The 24,605-nt window shown below is 38.6% G+C and overlaps 1 protein-coding gene across 11 annotated transcripts in view; it reads right to left on the bottom strand.

Moving 5' to 3' along the window:
• RIMS1 (regulating synaptic membrane exocytosis 1) overlaps positions 1–24,605 on the bottom strand; it is a 467,913-nt gene that overhangs the window by 377,424 nt on the left and 65,884 nt on the right. For 9 of the 11 annotated variants that reach the window (XM_068551600.1, XM_068551589.1, XM_068551595.1 and 6 more), the window contains exon 2: positions 14,908–14,988. The exons of 1 other annotated variant lie outside the window; for it this stretch is intronic. In XM_068551600.1, coding sequence (XP_068407701.1) covers positions 14,908–14,988 — 81 coding nt within the window. Of the gene's footprint in view, positions 1–14,907; positions 15,018–24,605 lie in introns of all 11 variants that reach the window. One more of the 11 variants, XM_068551594.1, reaches the window with a different exon arrangement.

Raw genomic sequence — 24,605 nt, 5'->3', positions numbered from 1 at the left:
AAACTCCTAACTATTGTGAATTCTATGAATCAATAACACTGACATCACAGCAAAAGAAACCTATGGAATGGGAGAAAATATTTGCAAATGATGAGATCGACAAGGGAATAATCCCCAAAACATATGAACAGCTCATACAACTCAACATCAAAAAAACTAAAAACCCAATCAAAAAATGGGCAGAAGAACTGAATAGACTAAAGAAGACACACAGATGGCCAACAGGCACATGAAAAGATGCTCAGCATCACTAATTATTAGAGGAATGAAAATCAAAACCACAATGAAGTATCACCTCACACGGGTCAGAATGGCCATCATCAAAAAGTCTACAAATAACAAATGCTGGAGAGGGTGTGGAGAAAAGGGAACAACCCTCCTACACTGTTGGTGGGAAGGTAAATTGGTGCAGCCACTATGGAGAACAGTATGGAGGTTCCTTTTAAAACTAAAAATAGAGCCACCATATGATCCAGCAATTCCTTTCCTGGGCATATATCTTGGAAAAACAAAAACTCTAATTCAAAAAGATACATGCACCCCAATGTTCATTGCAGCTCTATTTACACTAGGCAAGACATGGAAACAACCTAAGTGTTCAGCAACAGATGAATGGATAAAGAAGATGTGGTACATATATACAATGGAGGGTTACTCAGCCATGAAAAAGAATGAAATAATGCCATTTGCAGCAATGTGGGTGGTCCTAGAGAATAGTATGCTTAGTGAAATGTCAGAAAGAGAAAGATATATGATATCACTTATATGTGGAATATAAAAAATAATACAAATGAATTATTTATATATACAAAAAATAATACAAATACAAAACAGAAACAGACTCACAGACATAGAAACCAAAGTATCGTTACAAAAGGAAGGGGGACAAATTAGGAGTTTGGGATTAACACATACAAATTACTCTACATAAAATAGATAATCAACAAGGCCCTACTGTATAGCATAGGGAACTATATCCAATATCTTGTAATAACCTATAATGGAAAAGAATCTGAAAAAAACCTGAATCACTATGCCGTACACCTGAAACTAACACAATATTGTAAATTAACTATACTTCAATTAAAAAAAGGACACTATGACATTCTTGTCTTCTAACCTCCTAGAGCACAGCCCAGGATTGAGCAGAAAGGGAACCATCAGTGGGTCCTCACGTGAATCCTGAAATGAATTACCAGCAGTGCCTGCCTCTGAGCAAGCCTGGAGCTTGGGGTCTGGCATCTTACTGCCTGGCTTTGAATCCTGCTTCACTATCAGTGGGTGTAGGCACACAAGCAAGTCATTTACATTTCTGCACTTCAGGTTCCTCTTTATAAAATGAAGATAATCATTGTGCTTTATAAAATTTTGTGAGGGTTAAATGCACATGAAGTGCCTAAGACAGAAGAGTATATGATTGCAGTTATTGTTACCACAGTGGATAGAGAACCAGCCAAGAGCGAAAACTAGACTTTCTTCTGCCCTAACCTGATTCATAACTTAGGTTGGTGAAAGGTTCTGAAAATTGGGTACGTATTCTTCTCCTTTTTGATGCTACTATATAAAGTAGCTCTCTCCATTGTGCCAGAGAGACTTCTTTCCTATGGATCTCCCTAAGGCAGCAGAAAAAAAGTGTTTATTTTAGGGAATGTAATTCCCTAGAGCTACATGCCTTTTCCATTTCCTTATTTTTTCATTAACTTTCCTAAGGAACTCCCAGACTCAAATTCTTAGACATTTTTTGAGTCTTTCCTTTCTCTGTTCCTTTCTCTGGTTCATTCACTTATCACCAAAGCCACTGCTTTTTCCTTCCAGATACTCTCTCTCTCTCATCTATTTCTTCTTAACCACGATCATTGTTCTTACTATTATTAACTATGTCTGATCTATTTTAATCATCTGCTAATTTGTCTCCTGCTCTCCAGGAAAGCCCTATAATCATCCATCATGCATACTTCTGAAAAATCCATCATCCTGAAATGTTCCTTTCAACTGGGTACCTCCACGGTCAGATACTTTCATGTCTTCCTTCAGAGTAAAACTAGGTTCTTGATCCAGGATTGTAAGGATGTTTATAAACTGGTCCCAACCTTCCTTTATCGGTTTATGTTCCCCAAATCCTTTGCCAAACATGCTTCTTGAGCCAGATTGCATATTCAATGCCCTCTTTGCCTGACTGCTTCATTCTCACTCTGAACTGTTACCCAAGTCATTTTCTTAGTCTGGGATGCCCTAAACTCTCCTTTCTATCCAATTACTATTCAGTCTTGATGGAAATCTAAAGTGCTTCTTTTCCCCGTGTAGCTCTTCCTGACTCTACACCACTTTAGCCACAAGTATTGATATATATACCCCTCTTTGAAAAAATTCCATATACATATTTTAAGGAATTCACCTGATTTTTGTAAGGTATCTTTTATACCTACAAAGCCACCAACTTATCTATCTACCTGTCCATCTGTCCATCCATCCATCCATCCCTCCCTCATCTCCAACAATTAAATTATAAACTACTTGAAGGCAGATCCTATTACTTAACATTATTTTGGGAAGCTTCCCTCCCTCATCCTCTAATTTTGGGAAGCTTCCCTCCCTCATCCTCTAATTTAGTACTGTATTTAGAACATAGCTTGGGCTCAATAAACATCTTTTTTTAATTACAGAAAAAATATCAGATAACATATATTTAAATATTAATATAAATACAATGAAATGCTAAGTATTACTGGCTCTAACAATTTTTCCTCACCTCCCATTTTGAGTTAGGTTCCTCTGTGCTTTCATGGCAATCTGTAAGCCCTTTCATAGTCTTATCCTCATACTTTGTTGTAATTATTTGTTTACCTGTCTGCCAGCCCAAGTTACATCTTCTTAATAGCTTTATAAGTCTACAATATTTGTTGAATGAATGAGGAAAATGAATGAATGAATGTCAAAACAGACATTACATATTTGGGTCATCTGAACAGATGGAAATCTTATTTAACATTACCCAGCGTTAAATACGACTTAAAAGGTCTCCTTCAGCCCGTTGTGTTCTGAATTTGTCTACCAATGACCTCAATTATAGATCACTAGTGATGCTACCTGAAATCATTAAAGATACCTAGACACATTCACAAGGTTTAATATTTGTGAAATGCATAATAGACGAGTGCATTCATTTATCTACCCAAATCATTTTTCACTAAATAAATATTTGTTTGCTGCATAGATTGCCAAGGTCCTGGGCATAATCTTTTCCTTTTATTTAATACCTTCCTTCTAATACCAGCAGAAGTAGCCATGGGTACAAATTCTCCTTTGACTATAAGCTCCTGTTTTTACACAACGACCATCTATTCTCTTGGCAGAGGCAGACCGTTCTTGTCCTGGACAAAAGACTCTGTAGAAGAGCAGAGGAAATAGCCGTGATTCACAGAGTAACCAGGCTGGGCCCTGAGGCACAGCGACTTTCTAATAATAATATTGCCGGTATTTATTTCCTCTCTACGTGAGTTTTAGAAGAGAGGTAGAATTCAGTGATGCTCACATTAATTTTAATTTATGAAAAGATCACTCATCCAAGCAAATGTTCATTTTTACTGAGCATCTCAGTGGTACATACCAGTGGTTTTAAATCAGGAGCCTACGTCAGGATAACTTGGGCAAATGATCTAAATACACATTTCCTGGCCTCCCTACTCACGCACAGCAAGGAACACTGGATAGATGACGGGGTGGTATGAGGTGGGGTGTATGCTTTTTAAAAGTCCCCCAATGCCTTTTTATACCACTCCTCTCAATAAGAAACAGTAATAGATAAGAAAAGATACAGTCTATGTTTTGACTGGTTTAGCCAAAATTTATATATATATATACTTTTTCAAAGTTGTGTAAATATCAGCACACTATAAAGACTTGGTGAATATTTGTTAAATGGGTAAAATATTATTGAGATTATTGACTTCCACTTTTGTAGAATAATATTTATATAGTACTTTATTCACAACTCTCTCATGTACTTTACCTCATTTCATCCTCAAAAACTCTCAATGAGATAACTAGAAACAATTTTCTTCCTATTCTCCAGATGAGAAAACTAAGGATTCAGGAAGTTAAAAGAACTGGGCCAATGTCATCCAGCAAATGAGTAGCAGAGCAAGGACTGAAAATATATAGTTTGAACCCTTAAATCTAGAATTTACTCATTTTTCCCTGAAGAACAGCAAAATTCTTCTCCTTGGTAATAATGTGGATTACTTGCCTATTTTGAATCTGTCCGCTACTATGAACCCAGATAACCTGAATTCTAGACCTAGATCTGCCCCTTTCCTGCCGAGTCACCCTGGGCCAGCCACTTCCCGGGTCCATGTGGGGTCCACCATATGCAGCCCAAGTCCATACGCCCTCCAAGCTTGGTTGTTCTCCATATCATGTGGCTCGATGTAAAGCTGACATTAAATTAACTCAGTCGAAGATTTTCTGGGGCTTGTGCAACCTTAGTTTCCTTAGGATATCTTTTAAAAATAATTCTTTGTTCTTATGGACAAATATCACTTAGCCCAAGAAAGCGGAAGGGCTGAAGCTCCACTAAGCTGGCTGCTTGGGGCTGGCCCTAGGCTTAAGGTAAACATGGCCTTTGGGCTTCCTGATAGAATCAACAAGATGATAAAGAATAGGATTCAAGTCAGATGCTCTGCACAAGAGGGGAAAAAAATTGCATTTAGCTAAAACGTACTCTATTCACAGGAACAAAGGACAGGGGCAGTATACAGGGGATAAAGTCCTCCTACATCAGGGTCACCAACAGAGGAACTGCTCAGAGCACCATTAAAAGAGGACCTAGTTCAGTCAGGAAGGGGTAATTGGTGAAAGGAATGAATGACTAGTAAAATTCCACAAAACATAACTGTTACATATAAAACTACTACAGCTCTACTCCTAAAGAACAAAACTCTTTTAATTCCCGAGAAGAAGGCGTCTTCTCCTCTGAGCACTCAGACAAAGATAAACACAATATTATCTTAAAATAGTTACAGCAGAAAGAGGAGCTTTGTATGACTTTGTAAACTGGCATAGAATGACTTGCAGAAACCAGCACATCATACAAAGAGAATGAGGTCTATAAAAGCCACACGATTAAAAAAAAATTCTGTCATTTCCTAATTATAACCATGAATCGGAAATGTCAGTGTTCTCAGTAGTCTCTATTTTCAAGTTACTGGCTGTACTGACTTTATTCTAAAAGACAAAAACATGTTTTTTTTTAGTTGGAACTTTTTTCTATTATCACTTGATCAATATGATCCCTACTACAGTTGGTAATAGAACTATAGACTATGACATTGAATACCTCTTATAGTATAAGAAAAAAACCAGTGAACTTAGCAAAAATTGAAACTCATCACATTTTGATGTAAACATGTGGCTGAAAATAGTACAGAAACGGCTGCTTGTCTCTGAATAATACCTCCATTCATAATAAAATACATAGCTAAAAGATCCTTTGCAAACGAAAACATGTTCCCTTTCTTCTTGGCTGAATTTTGCTCAGAAAAATGAGACACCTTTCAAAAAAGGAGCAATATTTTTTAAAGTAGTATATATTTTTAAATATTCATTTCCTCTAGTGTATCCAAACACCTACAAAATTATTAAATCTATCCCAACAGAATGTCAGAGTGAAAAAAAATCACACAAGGACAAATTTATTTAAAATGGTAAAGTCTAATCATGTTTCAATTATTACTCAATTTTACTTTTCACCATTTTTTACCTTCAGTACTTGAAGGTCTTTGCAAATTTACCTAAAGTGATAAGGTGAGATTTCTAAATTTGTCACTTACATATGCCATTGAAGATACATTGAAGATACATAACAGGATGCTTAAGACTTTATGAGAAAATGTTCCTACACACTATGCATTTAACGCACACAGGACCGATCAAGCATATGGGGGATTACACACATGACTTGAAGCCCCCTCCCTCCAGTACACACCAGAAATTCCTCTTCTCTTTCATTGCTTCCAAAGCTTCCTTAAATTCCACTAAAGTTCACTGAATTCCACTTGTTCCACATCTATGGCCACCAGCAGAGTCCAAACCACCGTTATGTTCTGCTGAAACCACCACAACTGCCTCCCAAGGTCCCTCGTCTTCTTCCCACCCACTGGCCAGCTACGTTGGATCATGATACTCCCTTCTGTGAATGGCTTCCAGAGCTTCTCCACAGACTCACATAAAACCCAAAGACCTGGATGGAACCCTTGCTTATCTCCTCCACTGCCCACCTCTTCCTCACTTTTCTCTGCCCTTCTTTTAGTTCCCTAACCACACTACACTGGTTTCCTTATAAGGTCCACTGCACATACCATCCTCTATGCCTGGAATTGCCTTCCGCTGACTCTTCTCAAGGCCGACTTCTCATCTTTCAAGTCTCTCCTTAAACCTCATCTCCTCCCAGAGCCTTCCTTGACCTTGAGTCTGCTCCCTGAACAGCTTCCCCTGTGTGGTCTCCTTCCCTGCACTTCATTTAGGCTCTGGTTAAAAAGGAAGAGTTTTAACATGTACGTTAGTTTGTTGTTTAGATCTTCTCCTCCTGCATGCTAAGTTCTACAAGGACAAGGACTCTGGTTTGTTCATCATCACCTCAAGTGCCTGACGCCAGGCTCTGTGCACGACACAGAGTAAATAAATATTTGTTGAAGGGAGAAGGACTAGCCAGACTCACTGCAGAGCCAGCAGTGCTTCCCCACCACACACTCTTCCACCAGCTGAAGATGTTCAAGTCCCCTCTGCTCAATGGTACCTTCTCATCCAAAGCTGATTTGTCTTCATTGACCACACCTGCACTGAGATCAAAATTCAGGAGAATTTGGAAAAAATTGAGTATGAAATCTGCAGAACTTCAGGAGCACAAAACACCAGGAGGCTCAGGGGGAGCAGAGGGGCAAGATCAGGGAAAATGGGGAAAAGCAGGCTAAATTCCAGCATCCACTGTCTCTCCCAGACTACTGAGAGGAACCCCTGGATCCATGACAGAGGTGTGTCTGAGGTGGTGATGGTCTGCCAGTGGGTTGTCAATTTTCAGTGTTAGCCATGGACCTTCTTCCATCTGCTACTAGTGAAACACACAAAGCTCTGGGCATCAGTACACACAGCCTGAAGATCACGTGTGGTGAGTGGATCTTAAAAGCACAGTGACACAATGACAAGGGCTGCTGTCCAACTGTTTACAACTTCAAAGACAATTTTGTTTACTCTGTTATCTACTGCAATATTGATATATAATTTTGCTGTTAGATATGTGATTTTAAATGAAAAATCATATTTTCAAGTATAAACATATATGTAGATTTCCCATACTATTACGGGAAAAGTAAATATATTAATACATATTTTTCTCAGTTATATTTTTGGTCCTCAAGGTTGACTATTCTAAAATTAGGTTAACTATAAGTTGCCACATTTCCATGATTAAATGAATTCTAGTCGCATACATGTTGATCCTCAGAAGCCCCTATGTTATAATCAAATCTGAACAAAGATTGTTGTTGCTGAAAAAAGCCATGCCCTTGAGATCTGAAAAAGTATGTCTCTTAAAAGAAAAATATGGATGCAGCCTCCCTGTCAATTCAAGGCTGACTCATCTGAAGCTGTGAGAAGGGAAAAGAACAGTGTGTGTGACACACATGCCCAAGTCAAAAGCCTCAAGGCGGATGGTACCTGATGATCTAGTGCAAGATGTGAGTTACCATTGCACAGAGAGAACAATTCTGGAAAAGAGGAAGTAGAAAGGACAAAGACCGAGTGGCCAAGGAAAATCCCGAGACTCAACAATCTGATTTTTTACCCAGACATAAATTCATTTTTTGTTAAATGAACAAAATTGATAATTAATTACAGGACTTACAAACGTCTAACTAACAAAACAAAAGAAAAATAAGTAAAAATAAAAATAAGAAACAGTATATCAAAACCAGTTTCTCAGTTTTTCTAAAGGTAATCAGAGAAACTCAAACCAAAGAATCTCAACAGTATTCAAGAACTACAAGGTCTTTACAAGGTCTTTTAGATACTAACTTTCTTTCTGATTGGTCTTTAACTACACAGCACCTAGACTCTGAGGTTACACTGGTAATTTTTATATGATTAAATCAGTCCTGCACACACACACACACACACACACACACACACACACACACACACACACACACACATAGATGAGAGAGAGAGAGAATGTTAAGTTTATTTTCTGAAAATTAGAAAGCAAAAGTATCTATAACCCCAAATCATGAAAGGTTCAAGAGTTAAATAGAACTGACTTTTGAACGTGAGTTGTTCTGAAGATGTGGGGAGTTCATATGATACAGTTACCTATACATACATACACAATGATACAGAACCATTACAAATGTTCAAACAAGAAGGAAATTAATAAGCATTAATAAAAAAAAAAAACTTACTGCAAAGAGAAGCTGATGGCACCACTGGTGAAGTCTACCAAACATCTGATGAAAAATTATTTTTCACAAAATTCTCCTAAATAGAATAGTAGGGAATACTTCCAAGTTCATTCTATGAGGCTAGTATTACCCTGATACCAAAATCAAAGACATCACAGGAAAACTACAGACCAGTACCCCTTATAAATACTAACACAAAAATCTTCAAAAATACTAGCAAATCAAATAAAGCAACAAATAAAATGGATAGCCAAGTGGGAATGCAAAATTGTCTCAACATATGAAAATAAAGCAGTACACCATATTGATAAGATAAAAGACAAAAAAGCACATTATCATCTCAATAGATGCAGAAAAAGCAGTTGAGAAAATCCAAGATCCTTTCATGTTATGAACACTCAACATACTAGAAATGGAATGAAACTTTCTAAACCTGATAAAGAATATATACTAAAACCCCACGACTAATATCATATTTAATAGGGAGAGACTGAAAACTTTCCCCCTAGTATCAGGAGCAAGACAGGTATGTCTGCAATCACCATTTTTTGACAGCTGGATGTCCACGTGCAAAAGAATGAAATTGGATCCCTACCTCACACCATATATGAAAAGTAACGCAAAATGGATCAAATACCTAAATGTACAAGCTAAAACTAAAACTCTTAAAAGAAAACCTAGGGGTAAATCTTTATGACCTTGAATTTGACAACAATTTCTTAGATAAAACACCAAAGCTACAAGTAACCAATAGAACATTCAACTTCATCAAAATTAAAAACTTGTGTTTCAAGATACTATCAAGAAAATGAAAAGACAACTCACTAAATGGGAGAAAATATTTGCAAAGCATTTATCTGACAAGGATATAGTGTCCATCATACATAAAAAAACTCTTACAACTCAACAATAAAGACAAATAACCCAATTAAAAATGGACAAAAGATTAAATCAATATTTATCCAAAGAAGCAATACGAATAGCTAAAGAGCACACGATAAGATACTAAACATCATTATTCATTAGGAAATACAAATCAAAACCACAATAAGATAACCATTCACACACTTCACACCTACAAGATGACTATAACTAAAAAGACTGACAATAACAAGTGTTGACAGGATGTAGAGAAATTGGAATCCTCTTACATTGCTGGTAGAAACGTAAAATGGTGCAGCTATTTTGAAACACAGCTTGACAGTTCCTAAAGAATGTAAACATATAGTTGCCAAATGACTCAGAAATTTCATTCCTAGGTTTATACTTAAGAGAACTGAGAACATATGTCCACTCAAAAACTTGTACATAAATGTTAAAAGCTGCTTTATACAGCATACAAATTGGAAACAATCCAAATGTCCATTAACAGATGGGTAAATTAAAAAGTGGTATATACATACAATGGAATACTATTTGGCAATAAAAGGAATGAAGTACTGATACTTGCTGTAACATGGATGAATCTTGAAAATAGTATGCTAAATGATGAAAAACAGACATAAATAATCACGTATTATATGATTCAGTTTATATTAAATGTCCAGAATAGGCAAATCCATAGAGACAGAAAGTAGGTTAGTGGTTTCTAGAAGCTGGGTTTTGAGGGGAATAGGGAATAATGCTAGTGGATATTAGGTTTCTTTTTGGAGTGATCAAAATATTCTGAAATTACATAGTGGTGATAGTTGCACAATTTTGTAAAAGCTAGTAACTTTTACACTTTGAAAAAGTGAACTGTATGTATGGCATATTAATTTTTTCTTAATTTTGAAAAGCAGTCAATCACCGACAAAAACAAAGGAAAACCAAAAAAGACTGAACTGAAATACGATCTATGTACCTCTCTGGATTCGACTTATTCCTGTTCATGTCACCGTCCACAGGAATATAAACATTGTTTGTCTAAACATAGTTTTTCCTTGGCTATATACTCTTTTTCTAGATTTCTACTTTCACATTCCAACTTTAGCAGTTCTAATGTGACCCGCCATCCCAGTTTTCCCAGGACTGAGGAGGGTTCCCAGGACATGAGACTTTCAGCAGTAAAACGGAAAGTTCCAGAAAAACTGAGACAAGTTTGTTCTTGTCTGATTTTGTATAATTTACTTAATTCCTCTTCTCTTTGTCTAAGTCCTGTGCTGTTATCTATCCTGCCCCTTCCATTCTTTCCTTCAAATTGACACCTTCTCCTTGTGCTATTTCTTTTATTTTTAATCTTAAAATATTTTAATAATAAAGTTATTTCTAAAATTCACTTTCTGGAGACATAAAATTAGTCTTATAGAAGACATACTTTTTAAGCTCTGTAAAACAACTTTGAAATTAAATTAAATTTATCATAAACTATTTTCTATTAAATATGTTTTCTTAATTTTATTTTTTATTGGAGTAGACTTGATTTACAATGTTGTAGTAGTTTCAGGCTTATGGCAGTGATTCAGATATATATATATATATATATATATATATATATATATTATATATATATAATATATATATATATATAATATATATATATATTCAAATTCTTTTCCCTTATAGGTTATTACAAAATATCTAGTATAGTTCTCCGTGGTATTTCATTTATGTTAATGGTTTTATTATAAAGTAATTGTTCACAAATTAGTATAACTCATCTAAGCCTCTCTTGAGTTTGAGGTATGAATAGCCAACTGTCTTTGGATGTTTCAGTCAGAGATATCTTTGGACACTAATACATACATCTAATGCTAAATCTAAACTAGTTTTAGTGCCTAAATTAACTCTCTTCCTGACATGATCACATCCACTCAATCTCTTGAGATAAAGTGAGTTATCTCCTCTTCACTTTGCTGTATTTTCACAGCTAATGAATCACTGTACCCTAATTACACCACCCGGTAAACATTCTCAAATCTGCCCTACCCCTTACCTCTCCTGCTTAGACCTGCTTCCATCCATGTCTGGAATTGATGAGTAGACAAACGTTTCTCAGACTTTTAAAATCCATGATCACTTTGAAAAACTCAAAAAACCCCATAATGTTATGTCAACTTTCAAATATTGTATTAAAAATAAAACCAAAGACAAGACCCAACATGTAGCTTATGTCCTCCAAGTTAGACCAGTGTCCTCTTCTTCAGAGATGCGGTGCTGCACCTTCTGAATCCTTTATTTCTCTCTCTCCCACTCACCACACCCACACTCACCATCCATCACACACTCACTCTCACCCACACAAGCAGACAACACACAGATACGCACACGTGGACACTCACAGGCTCCAGCAATGAGTACATGTTGTAAATCATCCCCCACAAGCTGATGCTGCGGGGCCTCCAGGCAACTGTTTCCTCCTTCTGGAGACCGTATTCTAAAACTGCTTCCTATTCAACTACTCATCCTTCAAAATTCATATGAACCGTCGCAGGCTCTGAAAGTCCTTCTCTGACGCTGTCAACCCCAAAGAGATTGAATCATTTTCTCTTTTTTAAACATACTTCTAGTGTTGCAGATATCATGTAGTGATACCATTGATCGGATTATGTAATGCTGCCCCCAACTTGAGAAGGAACTGCGTTATCTATGCATCTTATACCTGAGGAATAGCAGCCATCAAACTCAATTTATTGAACTCCACTAATGTTTTTAGTATATTTATTACTTTGATTAAGTGATGACAACTTAGGCAGCATGTTTAAAATATGTGACATTTTAATAACTGAAAAAAGAATCTTCAGAGAGTTTACACACACAGTTATCAAAATATAAAGTATATTGACATGTGCAGCCATCAACCTAGACTTGCAAAATAGAAGGTACAAGTGACCTGAGTACAGTCACCTTACTCCCTATCCACCCACTAATAATCTATCTCTGTTTTCCTACTCACTATGCACAACCAACATCTCCTTCTCCTGACTTCTCATTTTCTCATCACACCTATAGAAATAGAGTATTTCCACCCACTTATATGCTAAAACTGCTCTGGCAAATGCCACCAATGACCCCTCTGTGGCCAAATCCAATGCACATTTTTTTTATCTCTTAAATTATTGATTTTCTGTGGCATTTGCTACTGTTGGGCATCCCTCCTGAGTCCTTCTACCACCGTGGTTTCTCCTGCTTCTTTGACCATTATTTCTCAGCTGAGCCAGGGGAGTGTCCTCTTTTACCTACTCCTTAAGCATTGATTTTACCCAGGCGCTCTGTTATTTTTTCCAACTCTGTACCCTTTGGAAATGTCATCTAGTTCCCCAGCTAACTGAGTGCTTCAGGTACATGTACCCAACCTTTTCTTGGACAGGTACCCTTAGGTAATGCACGGGTGCCCAAAATCATCATGTCACAATCTGAACTCCTCACTGCCCAGCTACCCATAGGCCTGATTTGCTTTTTTATCTCCCCATCTCAGCTGGCGGTCCTCAATCAACCAAACCATTGAAATGACGGCCCCCCTAAACTCTTTCCTTACAAACCATATTCAATTGACAACTAAGCACTGCCTGTTTGCCTTCTTACTAAGCTCTTGAAATGTTTCCCTCCCACACCCTCTGCTACTCCTGTAGGTCAAGACCTTCTCTGGACTGTTGCAATAGTCTATTAATTGACTTGTTTGTCTTCAGCTGTGTCCATATCCCATTCGTATTCCATTATCCCTACTTCTGCCAAAGTAAGTAATACATATTTTATATAAACACACACACACAGTGCAAATCTGACCAATTAAAATCCATCAGTGCATCATCATAATTAAAAACAGAAATAGGGTGAGTGAAGGGATTGTCAGAAAAGAGGATCCAACAAGATGACAGCTGCTTCTTCTCACCCACTCTATTCAGAGGGGTCACCAGGAAAGTCCCACTAGGTGCATGGCAAGTTACAACAGATTTCCACAACTGCAAGTCCACGGACAGCAGAAACAAAGTAAGAAAAAAAATTATCTAAAGTCTCGTTGGCAAGGATGCCAACAGCTGTTTCGCATCTAATAATTCCAGTTTTAAGTGGACATTGGAATAAGTGGGACCAATTAAAATGGAACCTCAATATGTGGAATACAACACATCTTAAAATCAACTTTAATTCCTCAAAGAACTTTCCCCAAAGTTGCTTGAATCCTAATATAAGTAAAATGTTTTCTAATGCCTAGAACCTAAGATGGAAAGTGGGGATCATCAAATTTTTTATGAATTATCAACCAAAGTTCCACCATCAGGAAAAAGGCTTTATAGCTAGAACATGTATAGAAGAAAATGGCAACATCATTAGGAGTACTTCCTCCAACTTAGAACTTTAAAAAATGCAATTATAAATCATTTTTACTGTGGCTAAATCTAAATTATTTGTATTCCTTGAAAAGTACTGACTAAATGTAGAAGACAATATTCGAGTATGCTTATTGAGATAAAATCTATAACCCATCTATGGAGCCTCTTGAAATTTATTTACCAAAATTTTTTATCCTCAAACATAAATAACTTTGAATCTGTGATTGTATGTAACATACAAAATATAAGCATTTAAACGTCGTATTTAATTTCAGTCTTTGCCAATGGGAATAAAAACGACATAGCAAAAGAATTACAAAAATTTACTTTTCTTCTCATAGCCTTTTGACAATCTTCTTACTTTATTTTGGTTTTATTTCAAAGAATTCTCAGATAGCTAAAGAAACCTATAGAAAATCACACTCAAGACACATTTCTTCAATGGCTTTTGCAAAAAAACTTGGAAGGAGACATTTCCCCGGTAGTAACTACTTGTCTGTCATGGTTATTCTAACAGTATTGTCACTGCTGAGATATTTTAAGGAAATGTTTAATTTTTCTTACCAGGAGCATAATTCTCTTCAAAAGATTGAATATATCTTGCTACTCTGCGGAATTTTAAAGCTCTTCAAGTTTCATCTCATCAAAATCCACATTTTCAACATAGTTTACTTATTTGTTTTCTCCTCTAGTTCCCTTAGGTTGGTCATTTAACCCTTCACGTATCCACACTCAGGGTTACAATAACAAAAACAAAATCAATGGGCCATCCCTTACCTTTAAATGACCCAGTGCGAGGTTGGCCATGAACTACCTGTGTACTTCCCTTATTCACAACAAGAAAAGTAGCCTTTTCTGTACCTTTTCTCCATATTCCTAGAGTCTTAGGCTCCAATCCACATACATTCTAAATCCAAAATGTATAGAATTTCTGACACCCTAGAGCCCTAAAAAATGTGTCTCTTTCCTCTAATTAGCTTTATGCTTCCCATACGACATTAGAAACAGCACTTAATAAAGATGATTGATACACAGAGCTCCTGTTTCCAGATCATTTTATCTAATTCAATAGTAGCTTTTGACCCCCCCAGAGACCCCAGAGGAGCCACAGTTTGTACACCCGCATGCAGTGTAAATGAATACATCTGTAACCAGTGATCTGTGTAAGAGACGACATTTTCAGTCAATAAAACCAATGCCATACTCACGGTGAAGGCTGGTGGGGCTGATGTTCAACATTTCTTGGGGTTTTGCAGGCAGCAGGCTTCACCATGTCCCTGACCACACACCTGGGGCGCATGATAGACAGCACAACGCACTATTAATTATAAAACGGGGAGAAACATCTGGAAATTAAACATGGTACTGAAAACAAGTCTAAGTGAAACTCTTTGCAAACCCCTTAATGTTAACCTGGAGTCCCTGGAAAGCCCTGGGGGTTGGAAACCTTCAACTCAGGCTTCCAAGAGCTCAGTTACACCCAGATGAAGTCTGTGCTGGCCTCGGTATTGGATTTCCCTTTTAGTACCAATAAAATGATCGTCAGCAGCCTTCCCCATAGGAGCAAGGCTACTGAAAGCTTTGGTCTCACCGTATGAAGACATCTGAAAGCTTAAACATAGGAACAGCTGTTGTGTTTAAAACGGGCAGGACTTTCTGTGGCTTTGGCTATTTTACTAAAAGACACGGACTCTTTTTTCACACCCTTTATCACACACAGGTCTTTCCCTTTATGAAAAAAGAGATCTGATAGCCTTCAAGACATCCCCCAAGTTCAAAATCCCTTCAAGCTAAGAAAAGAGGAAGAGCCAGAAGGAAATGTGCATAAATAAAGTGTGTGTATGTATGTGTGTGTGTGTAAAATAGATAGAGAAGATACCTGCATAGTGTGAAAATAAACAGGAAAAGGTCTTTGTGTCTTATGTTCTCCATCAAAGAATAAATAAATGCAGAGGATGGATAACAGCTCCAAAGGGCAGCAAGAGGAGATGCCTTTAGCCTCATGTCAACAGGGCTTACAGAGCGCTGGAGAGATTCATTGGCGTAAACAAGAAAACATCCCCTTCTGAGGCTGTCCTTGAATGGCTCAGATATTCCTTCACCTCAAAAGCTTTAAAACAAACCTTGCTTTGAATAGGGAAGCCCTGATCTTAAAGCTGGGGTCCTACATCTCAGACTTTGCTACATGGAAAAGCCCCTTAGGACACAGCATTCTCAACCATGAACCTGGTTCTTAACATTCATGGCAGCTTTGACTGCCCTTGGAGGTTTGACTACCCTGCTGATATTTAAGGCCAGTCATGTTATTCCAGAAGTGGACCAGTGGTGAGGCAGTGGCAGATAAACTGCTTTCTCAGAGCTAAAAGCTGCACGGCAAAATTCTCCACTTCTGAAAGAAATGATACAGGGAAACATGGTGGACACAATGCATGGAAACGTGCATACACACACACACACACACACACACACACACACACACACACACACACAGAGCTCATTCCAAACAAGATCAATTGAGACTTAGAAATCAATGTGTAACGTGACCAGAAAAGAAAACGGGGCCATTTCAAAGCCTTCCCTCCTGGGCTCAAAGGAAAGAAACACGGTGTTTGTCTAGTGCAAGTGCTAAACTCTTAATAGACTGGTCACCAGTCAAAGGAGAAGAAGGCCACTCAGGCAGCAGGGTTCAGAGAACATTCAAGCAGGCAGTTGCCAGGGAGAAGTAACACCCCAGGGTTTCTGAGCTCTGAAATGTTAATATAACTTACACCAGTACAGCGCTCAGGAAGTTACATTTCATAGCACTGGGAAGTCTTTAGCAATTCCCACTCAACTAAAAACAGCCCACGCGGTATGTTGAATCTACGTGCACTGGTTTGTGAAAATATCGGAAATATCACCAACTTGGGAAAAAATTTTGAAGAATTATATCTATGAGAAACCATATGCAACCTCTGTCTTAGTTCTTTTTTTTTCTTCCCCTAAAGATTCAGGTATTTAGACAAAGCTTTGGGAAAAAAAGAAATCTGTCACTTAGAGTTTTCCTTCAATATGCTTTTAAGTAACTCTTTCCTAATAAATGTGGAATGTCAGCCAGCATGAAGGGTAGGTTTCTAAGCAAAATACATTTGTGTGTGTGTGTGTGTGTGTGTGTGAAAGACCATGTCTATGTAAGGAAATGCTCATCTAATCTCAAGTACTCAGTGGTTGTGTTTTAAAACTATAATAGCTGGCATACTTCATCTGTCTGCACATGCTACAGAATCTTCAAAGTAAAAACTTGCATTTCTGAACTTTAAAGTTTTAATGGATAATGAGAATAAACACATCAATACTCAAAAGCAATATACTTAGAATTTAAATGTACTTAATTTAAAATATATTTACTTAATTAATATATTTTATTTTTAAAAAACAAGAAAAAAACATATTTTTCATACTAACCTATAATCCTAACCTCAAGTCTAGAGTGAGGTAGCTAGCTATTGGATCTGTTTTCATGGAGAAAGCTGTTTGATTCAGATTGCTAGTTATTCAAGCAATTTGAGGGAGCTCTAAACTATGGCAATATGTATTCCTACATCTTCTAATTTGACTTCTTTTAGCTGAAATTGCTTCCAGAGAAAGAGAAGAAAAAAAAAAACTACACTCAGAACAAGATACATAAAATAATACAATGCACTCCTCAGATTTTTGTCAGCCTGGGTGGATTAGCATTTCTTTAAAGCTGTCATTGGATTGTTGTGTCTGGCCTATTGCGGTTTGAGGGATAAACCATAATGGTGCTGCCGGTTGTAATATGTGGAAACTGTTCAGCTCCAGCAGTTTCCATTCTCTCCCAGGCATTAGACTTATTATAATAACACACGGACCCCTCATACTTTAAGAAACACAAGAGTGATATGTCAGCAGGTTGCGGTGATCAAGGGTCTTCCTTATGTATGATTTATTCCTTCACCCAGACTCAAGGAGGCCACAGACAGGCCACAATGCCAACTTCCCAGAATGGTTATGGAGGGAGAGACCAGGAGTCCAAGGTGGTGACCTCTTATTCCTGCAACGTCTTCAGTTATTCAGGGGGTTATCAGATGTGGACTCTTCACAGTCTTGGAAGGGCTTGTGAGCACCCCTCACCACTCAAAAGCATCACTGAGGATTTATGCAAATGAGGCATCCTGCAAGCATCTCAGGGAAGCTCCCCCTGACTCCGCCCTCCGCGCGGCTGGGTTTTATGAATGACTGCAATCAAGGCTGAAAGGCTGCCAACTGCCCACTCTTCCCTGCACGTACACACAGAGAAACCTGCCTGGCCGCAAGCCCGCAGATGAGGCCGTGGCAACGCTTTCATCCCCCCAGACAGGAATGAAATGTGCTTGCGGAGACTTAAGAGTATGTGAATGAGAAATTCTCAATGCCTTCGAAAAACACAATTTACATAATTACTTTCTCTCTTTTGAGTTTCCATTTTGGTGCCTGCAGTCACCAGCCCCCCTTCTGCCTCCCCCTCCCTGCAAAGAACTAAAAAACAAACAAACAAAATCTCACTATCTTATGAAATTTTAACTCAACTGAACTTGATGACAGTGTCAGGAGTCTAGTGACTGGGGACTGAGCTGTCACATAGATGATGCCACCTTTGCATTTCTGTTCTCAATCTTTTAGGTTTGGGATTTTACTCAGGTTTCTCCTGTCATTGATGGAGACAATAAACAGTGCTGGGGGAAGTGTATGTGTGCTTGAGGGAATGAAACACTTTTCAAATACACAATCTTCTAATTTGCTGATCCCTGATCAAAAACACAGACACAAGGAAAAACAGGCAAGAAGAGACCTCAGGGGCTCTGTAACCAGCCACTTGTTTCTAAAACTCTCATTCAGCACTCCGGACTCCTCTTCCATAAGACATTACCCAAAAGGACCCAAATATCTGCAAAATTCCTGTCTCCAGCCTGACCCTCTCTAACTCCAGACATCCAACCGTCTCTCCAACACTTTTGCTTGGCTTTCCAGCAGGCCTCTCAAAATCAGCATTTCCAACTGGAATCCACCCTGCCCCACACATCTGACCCTTCACGGCCATCACCATCTTGGCTGATTGTAAATAGGTTTCTCTAGCTGTTCAGGCCAAAAGCTTTAGACTCAAAGCCTCGTTTCTCTCACACCTGTGTCCAATCCATCACAACGGTTCTCCTTTCCCAAAATGTGCAGTCTGTCCATTCCTCCTCTGTCCCCCATGGCCATCCTATTGGGGCCAGTATGGTCTTTTCCTTGGATTCCCACAATAGACTTCTCCCTGGCTGCCTGGCAGAGACCCTTTGGAAAGATAAATCAGATCATAACTGCTCAAAATCTTGCAGCAGGGGCTTCCCTGGTGGTGCAGTGGTTGAGAATCTGCCTGCCAATGCAGGGGACAAGGGTTCGAGCCCTGGTCTGGGAAGATCCCACATGCCGCGGAGCAACTGGGCCCGTGAGCCACAACTACTGAGCCTGCGCGTCTGGAGCCTGTGCCCCGCAACAAGAGAGGCCGCGATAGTGAGAGGCCCGCGCACCGCGATGAAGAGTGGCCCCCGCTCGCCGCAACTAGAGAAAGCCCTCGCACAGAAACGAAGACCCAACACAGCCATAAATAAATAAATAAATAAATAAATAAATAAATAAATAAAATTAAAAAAAAAAAAATCTTGCAGCAGTGCTCCAGTTTACTTACAAAAAATGCCAGAGTCCTTAGAATGTAATCTGGCCTCCTGTAACTCCCAGAGTTCTCCTACCATCCCCTCCCCAGCACTCCCCTCCCCATTCACTCTACCCCAGCTGCAGTGGCCTTCTTGCTGGTCTTCCTCAGATGTACCAGGCTTGGTCTTGCTCAGGGCCTTTGCACCAACCATTGTTTCCATTGGGAATGCTCCTCCCTGATACGGGTAAGACTAACCCCCTCACCTCTCTGCAGTCTTGGCTCAAACATCAGTGTTTGGTGGTTCCTACTCTGATTACCTGCTTATGACTACAGTCTGCCCCCACCAGACTTTCAGTGCCCTTCACCTTGCTCTACTACTTACGACATGTGCCCCTCCCTGGCCGGCCTCCACCCAGGCTGAAATATGAGCTGCTCAGGAGGAAGAATCTCCGTTTGCTTCAATGACAATGGCCCAGAGCCTAGAACAGGGCAGGACGTAATAGTCACTCACTACATATGTGTTAGATGAATGAATAAGAGAAAAAGATAAAAAGCTGTTAGTACTCTAACATGCTAAAACACAGTGATTTACAAGAGATTTAGGTAAATCTCTTGTAAATGAGATTTTTTGCAAGATTAATGCTTTTTTGCAAGATTAATGCTTTTTTGCAAGATTACAGCATATTTCTATAAAATATCTGCAAAATATAAATTAATTCATGATCAACAAATTTTATGATTTGATTAATCCACTAAATTTGTTTTTATATGGTTTGACTGAGGGTCATTCTCTTTCCAAACAAGAAAAAAAAAATGACTTATTTAGTGGAAAAGACTCTTCAGTGTCACATTATTGCTTTGAACAAATGAGACACTATCTAACATTTAGTATACTGCTATTTTATCAAATAAAACTTTAAAATAATTAATTGTACATGAGGTAATTCCTTAATAGTAAAGAGAGAAAAATTAATCCCCTTTTCTTTTGATTTTTCTAAACAGGGTAGGAAAATAAGAAAAACTATTTACTGTCATCTATTTTGTACTAAAATGTCCACAGATATTTAGATAATATTTTATTTAATCTTCACACTGCCCTGCAAAGGAGATGTGATTGTCCCATTTGACAGATGGAGAAACTGCAGATCTAAGAGATTACATTTATTTTTCCAGTGATAATTGGCAAATGTTGATATTTTAAGAAGCCAAGATTTGTATTCAGGTTTGTTTGGGACCAAAGATAATGTCCTTTCCATCATTCCAAGGAGCCTTCTGACATTAATATTTAAAAGATAAATGGAAACTAATAAAAATCAATCATGAAGTTACAGAGTCCAGTATCCTCTGATATGTTTCAATATCATTGATTTCATGACATAGGTACATTATTGAAACTATTCAAATAACCTCACATAACTGAGTGTTCTTGAAACAGTATTCTAGTATTTATTGCAAGACCATATTCTCCAAATATATCAGGAGAACAATGGTGATAGCAGGGTGTCAGTTTGGCTAAATTGAAATGTAGAGTGACCTTGAGACCAGTGGGAATGTGAAATGCAAGGCATGTCATCTGGTATAGAGAAAAACAGTATATATAAGAAAAAGAATCAAGAAAGCAAAAAAGATTTAAAAGATCATTTGCAAGACATATAATTCAATTGATAAAAATCTTTTCAAAGGAGGTCATCAAAAGTGATCTTCTCATCTCCACTTACAAATACTAAAAGAGGAAAAGCTGAAAAATGTTATTTTACAAAATGAATTTTAAAAATTGCATATTCATGTCAACTTAACAGTGAACCAATCAGTATGATGACTGTTACCCCTAAGATGAAGATGAGACAGTGAAAATTCAATACCAGAAGGTGAAAGTGGATGTTGGTATTTTGAAAAGCCAGATGTACTAATCACAGATCATCAGGGCCTGGCCCACCTCTGATGTACATTCAGGGAACCCTCAGAAGCTATGTAAGAGTGACTTTTATTTTAAAAAAGACAGGGAGGACAGGCAAGGTAGGTTCCTAACTATAAGAAAAGGGAAACCAGCTGGCCATTTTTCACAGTGAGTGGTGAGGGCTGTTAAACCTCCCTTAACCAGGCCGGGAAGTTATTCACCAAACCAGACACAGAAGTATAGGATTCTAAAATAAAGGTGATTACAAGATACAGATTTACTACAGAGATTAATGGGTGATTTTAAAGTTTGGAAAAACAAATTTTTCAAAGACTGATAAGATGGTGACCTAAATGGGAAGGAAATCCAAAAAAGAGGGGATATATGGATACGTATAGCTGATTCACTTTGTTATACAGCAGAAACTAACCCAACATTGTAAAGCAACTCTACTCCAATAAAATTTTTAAAAGTTTTGATAAGAAGGAAAATCATAGGCAAGAGGTCAAGTCTTTGGTCTTCTGGATTATTCACACCTGCCTGTTTATCACCTCTTATGTCTCTGGAATGCTTATAGGCTTAGTTTTACAAGGTCCTAATATTGCCTCCAATATGGCAGCAATATGGCCAATTAACCTCTTTTTACCCAAGCTATTATTCTCTGTTAACACAATCAGTTTCTTTCTCCAGACCTTTGGATTTATATCTGCTACCATCCCCCGCATGCCATCCTGTTGACAATTTCCTACTTACTAATCTGTGTGCATTCTCCAACAGTCACCTGCTGCTTGCAAAATACAACACAACTTTCGAAAAATCACGATTACCAGAAAATACCTTCCACTAAACCTGCAAGAGAGAACGACTTCTGTGCATTCCATAGAGGGGGGAAAAAAACCCTCTATCTAGTGAGAAGTACGGGACTTCCAGAGGGAGGAAGCAACCATAGAGTCAAGGCAGCAGAGGCATCAGTAAGGGAGAGGCCTGAGCCACGTCCTGAACCCTCCAGGGGTAAAGAGAGAGGAGCTCCAGTGGGAAGGCGGATGGTTGAGGGGAAAGAGGGTGATGGGGAAATAGAGAGTGAGGATAATTGCTCAAATGTCGACAAAAGGCTGGTTGAGAAAAGAGGCGTGAGGAAGGGAAGACGGATTTTTATATCTATGGGCACAATTCTAGGTGAGGGAATTTGCTTTGGGAAAGAGAGAAGCTAAAGGGATGGGGGAGGGGGTAGGTGTTTAGAGAGGAAGCAAAGTTGCTGGGAGACCGAGAGGGATGGCAATCAAACAGGTAGGGGATTTGTTCCCAAATTGCCACCTTTCATTGGACCATAACTGCTGTCTCCATTTCCCTCCAGAAAAGATTCTTGCAGGATAACACTACATGAGATTCATTTTGAGAAGCTTTTGGAGAGTGAAAATCGTCTCTCCACCTCTCCTCCTATTTCTAACTCTTCTCCTAGAGGCAGAAACTTCTGCTCAGAACTCCCTTCTCACTCCTACCTATGCCAGGGGTGGGAAGAAGGCTCGAAGAAGCGCCCATCTCCCAGCAGCGAGGCAACAGCACTTATGTTTTCACTAGTGAGAAGGGCTACCACATCTTACAAGCAGGAATGCGTTGGCCATTTCCTCCTTCACTTGCTGAGTGGAGCCTGGAGGGTCCGCTCTTCCCTACTTCCTGACGGTCCAGCCGTCCTGCAGGAAGCAGCCTAGACAGATCTGGAAGGAGCAGACTCTGCCGTGTTTCTAACTCCATCTGCTTCTCTTTCCCACCGACCCAGGTCTACTCAAGCTATTTAGGTAAACACATCTGAAACCTGCTTAGAAGACTTAGTCCTTTAGCTTCAGAGTGAGTTAAAAAAGCAAAAGCAAAACCACCACCATCACCTCAACTGGGAGTGACAGTTCACAGCAGTAAGAGAGAAGATCAGAAAACTCAATGATATCTGATTTTCTCTAGCAAGAGAGGAAGCATCATCTGAATCCGGAAATTCAGCCTGTTTTGCACCTCTTGCCCCCGTGATGGCACTTCTCTGTGGAACATCATGTCACAGGCTCCGGTCTGCACACAAAAAAAGCCCCACCTATTTTTTTTTTTCCACTAAAGAAAGCATATTGGTCTAAAAGGGAGTGACAATGGTAGTATCAAGGAAAAATCTTGGAACAAACATAAGGTTATCTTAAAGGGGAAATTGTTGACAGCTTTTAGTACTTCAGTTCCATTCAGAAATAGGTCCTAATACCCCTCACAGCCAACTCCTGTGCCTTACAGCCCAACTGGGGACCACTGCTCTAACTGCTGGCTCCATCCCAAGCCTGGCGGAGGGTGGTCCCTCCACCTAAACAAACAGCCACCGGCTTGAATGCCTGAGGTGAGAGAGACTGTTGGATCAGCAATAACACCAAGTTAAATGAGAATAGTACCACTCAGGGAGTCAGGTAAGTGAAAAGTGTCTTCGTTAAATCCAAAAAGCAATTCAGCAAAACAAGATGAATTTCAAGAAATGGAAACCCAGTCAGACATAAAAACTCTGCAATAACAGAACAGGAAAAGGACAGAGAGTAATATGACCTAACATTTCTGAGTGCCTACAGTGGGCCAGGAGCTGAACTAGGTGTCCCACATGCCTTTGGCCATGTCATCTGGTCACAGGTCGCATATGGCACTTGCTGTTACCCAAGTTACACATTTGCTTGTACAATATCACCATTTCTTCTTAGAAGCACAACTCATTTCAAAAACCACATGCTATCTGTGAAGTGCTTTGTTTTGAGCAAATAAATTATTTCATTGTCATTCACGTTTTAGCACAAGGCACAGGACTGTAATTGAATAGTTCAAGTTCTTAGCACCTCACATCCTCTTGCTACATTTCAGGGTCCTAGAAGAATAGAGAGTTGTCTGATCATGGTTATCTACAGTTAAATGTCCAGGGTAAAGGATGCAATTTGGTAGTAAAGGGAGATGAATGGTATTTGTAAGGATTATTGCCAGAGCTTCTTTACAACTAACGATTTTTCTGCTTTTTATTTGTAACACAAAATCATAGCTCTTTAAATAATGATTTTTTCGGTAGTTCTTTGTATGCCATTTCTCCACAGGCATTCATTCTCCTTGCTCATGGGGAGCCAGATAGCTAAATAAATACCTACTAAGAGGTCCATAATAGTTCCTTGGTGGGGTTTAAGTTGATTTTAAACAGATAAAATAAAATGGGAAAATGAAACTTGGAAAGGCATTAATGTAATATTTCAGGCATTGCTTTCAATTAATTATAACTACTCTCTCAACTGATTCACCTGCCTGGAAAGTTAGAGAGAAACTGGACTCAACCAGAC

The sequence above is a fragment of the Eschrichtius robustus genome, chromosome 9 (assembly GCF_028021215.1).
Source record: "Eschrichtius robustus isolate mEscRob2 chromosome 9, mEscRob2.pri, whole genome shotgun sequence".
Lineage (NCBI taxonomy): Eukaryota > Metazoa > Chordata > Mammalia > Artiodactyla > Eschrichtiidae > Eschrichtius > Eschrichtius robustus.
The sequence above is the reverse complement of the archived record's forward strand: the minus strand, read 5'-3'. Positions and strand labels throughout refer to the sequence as shown.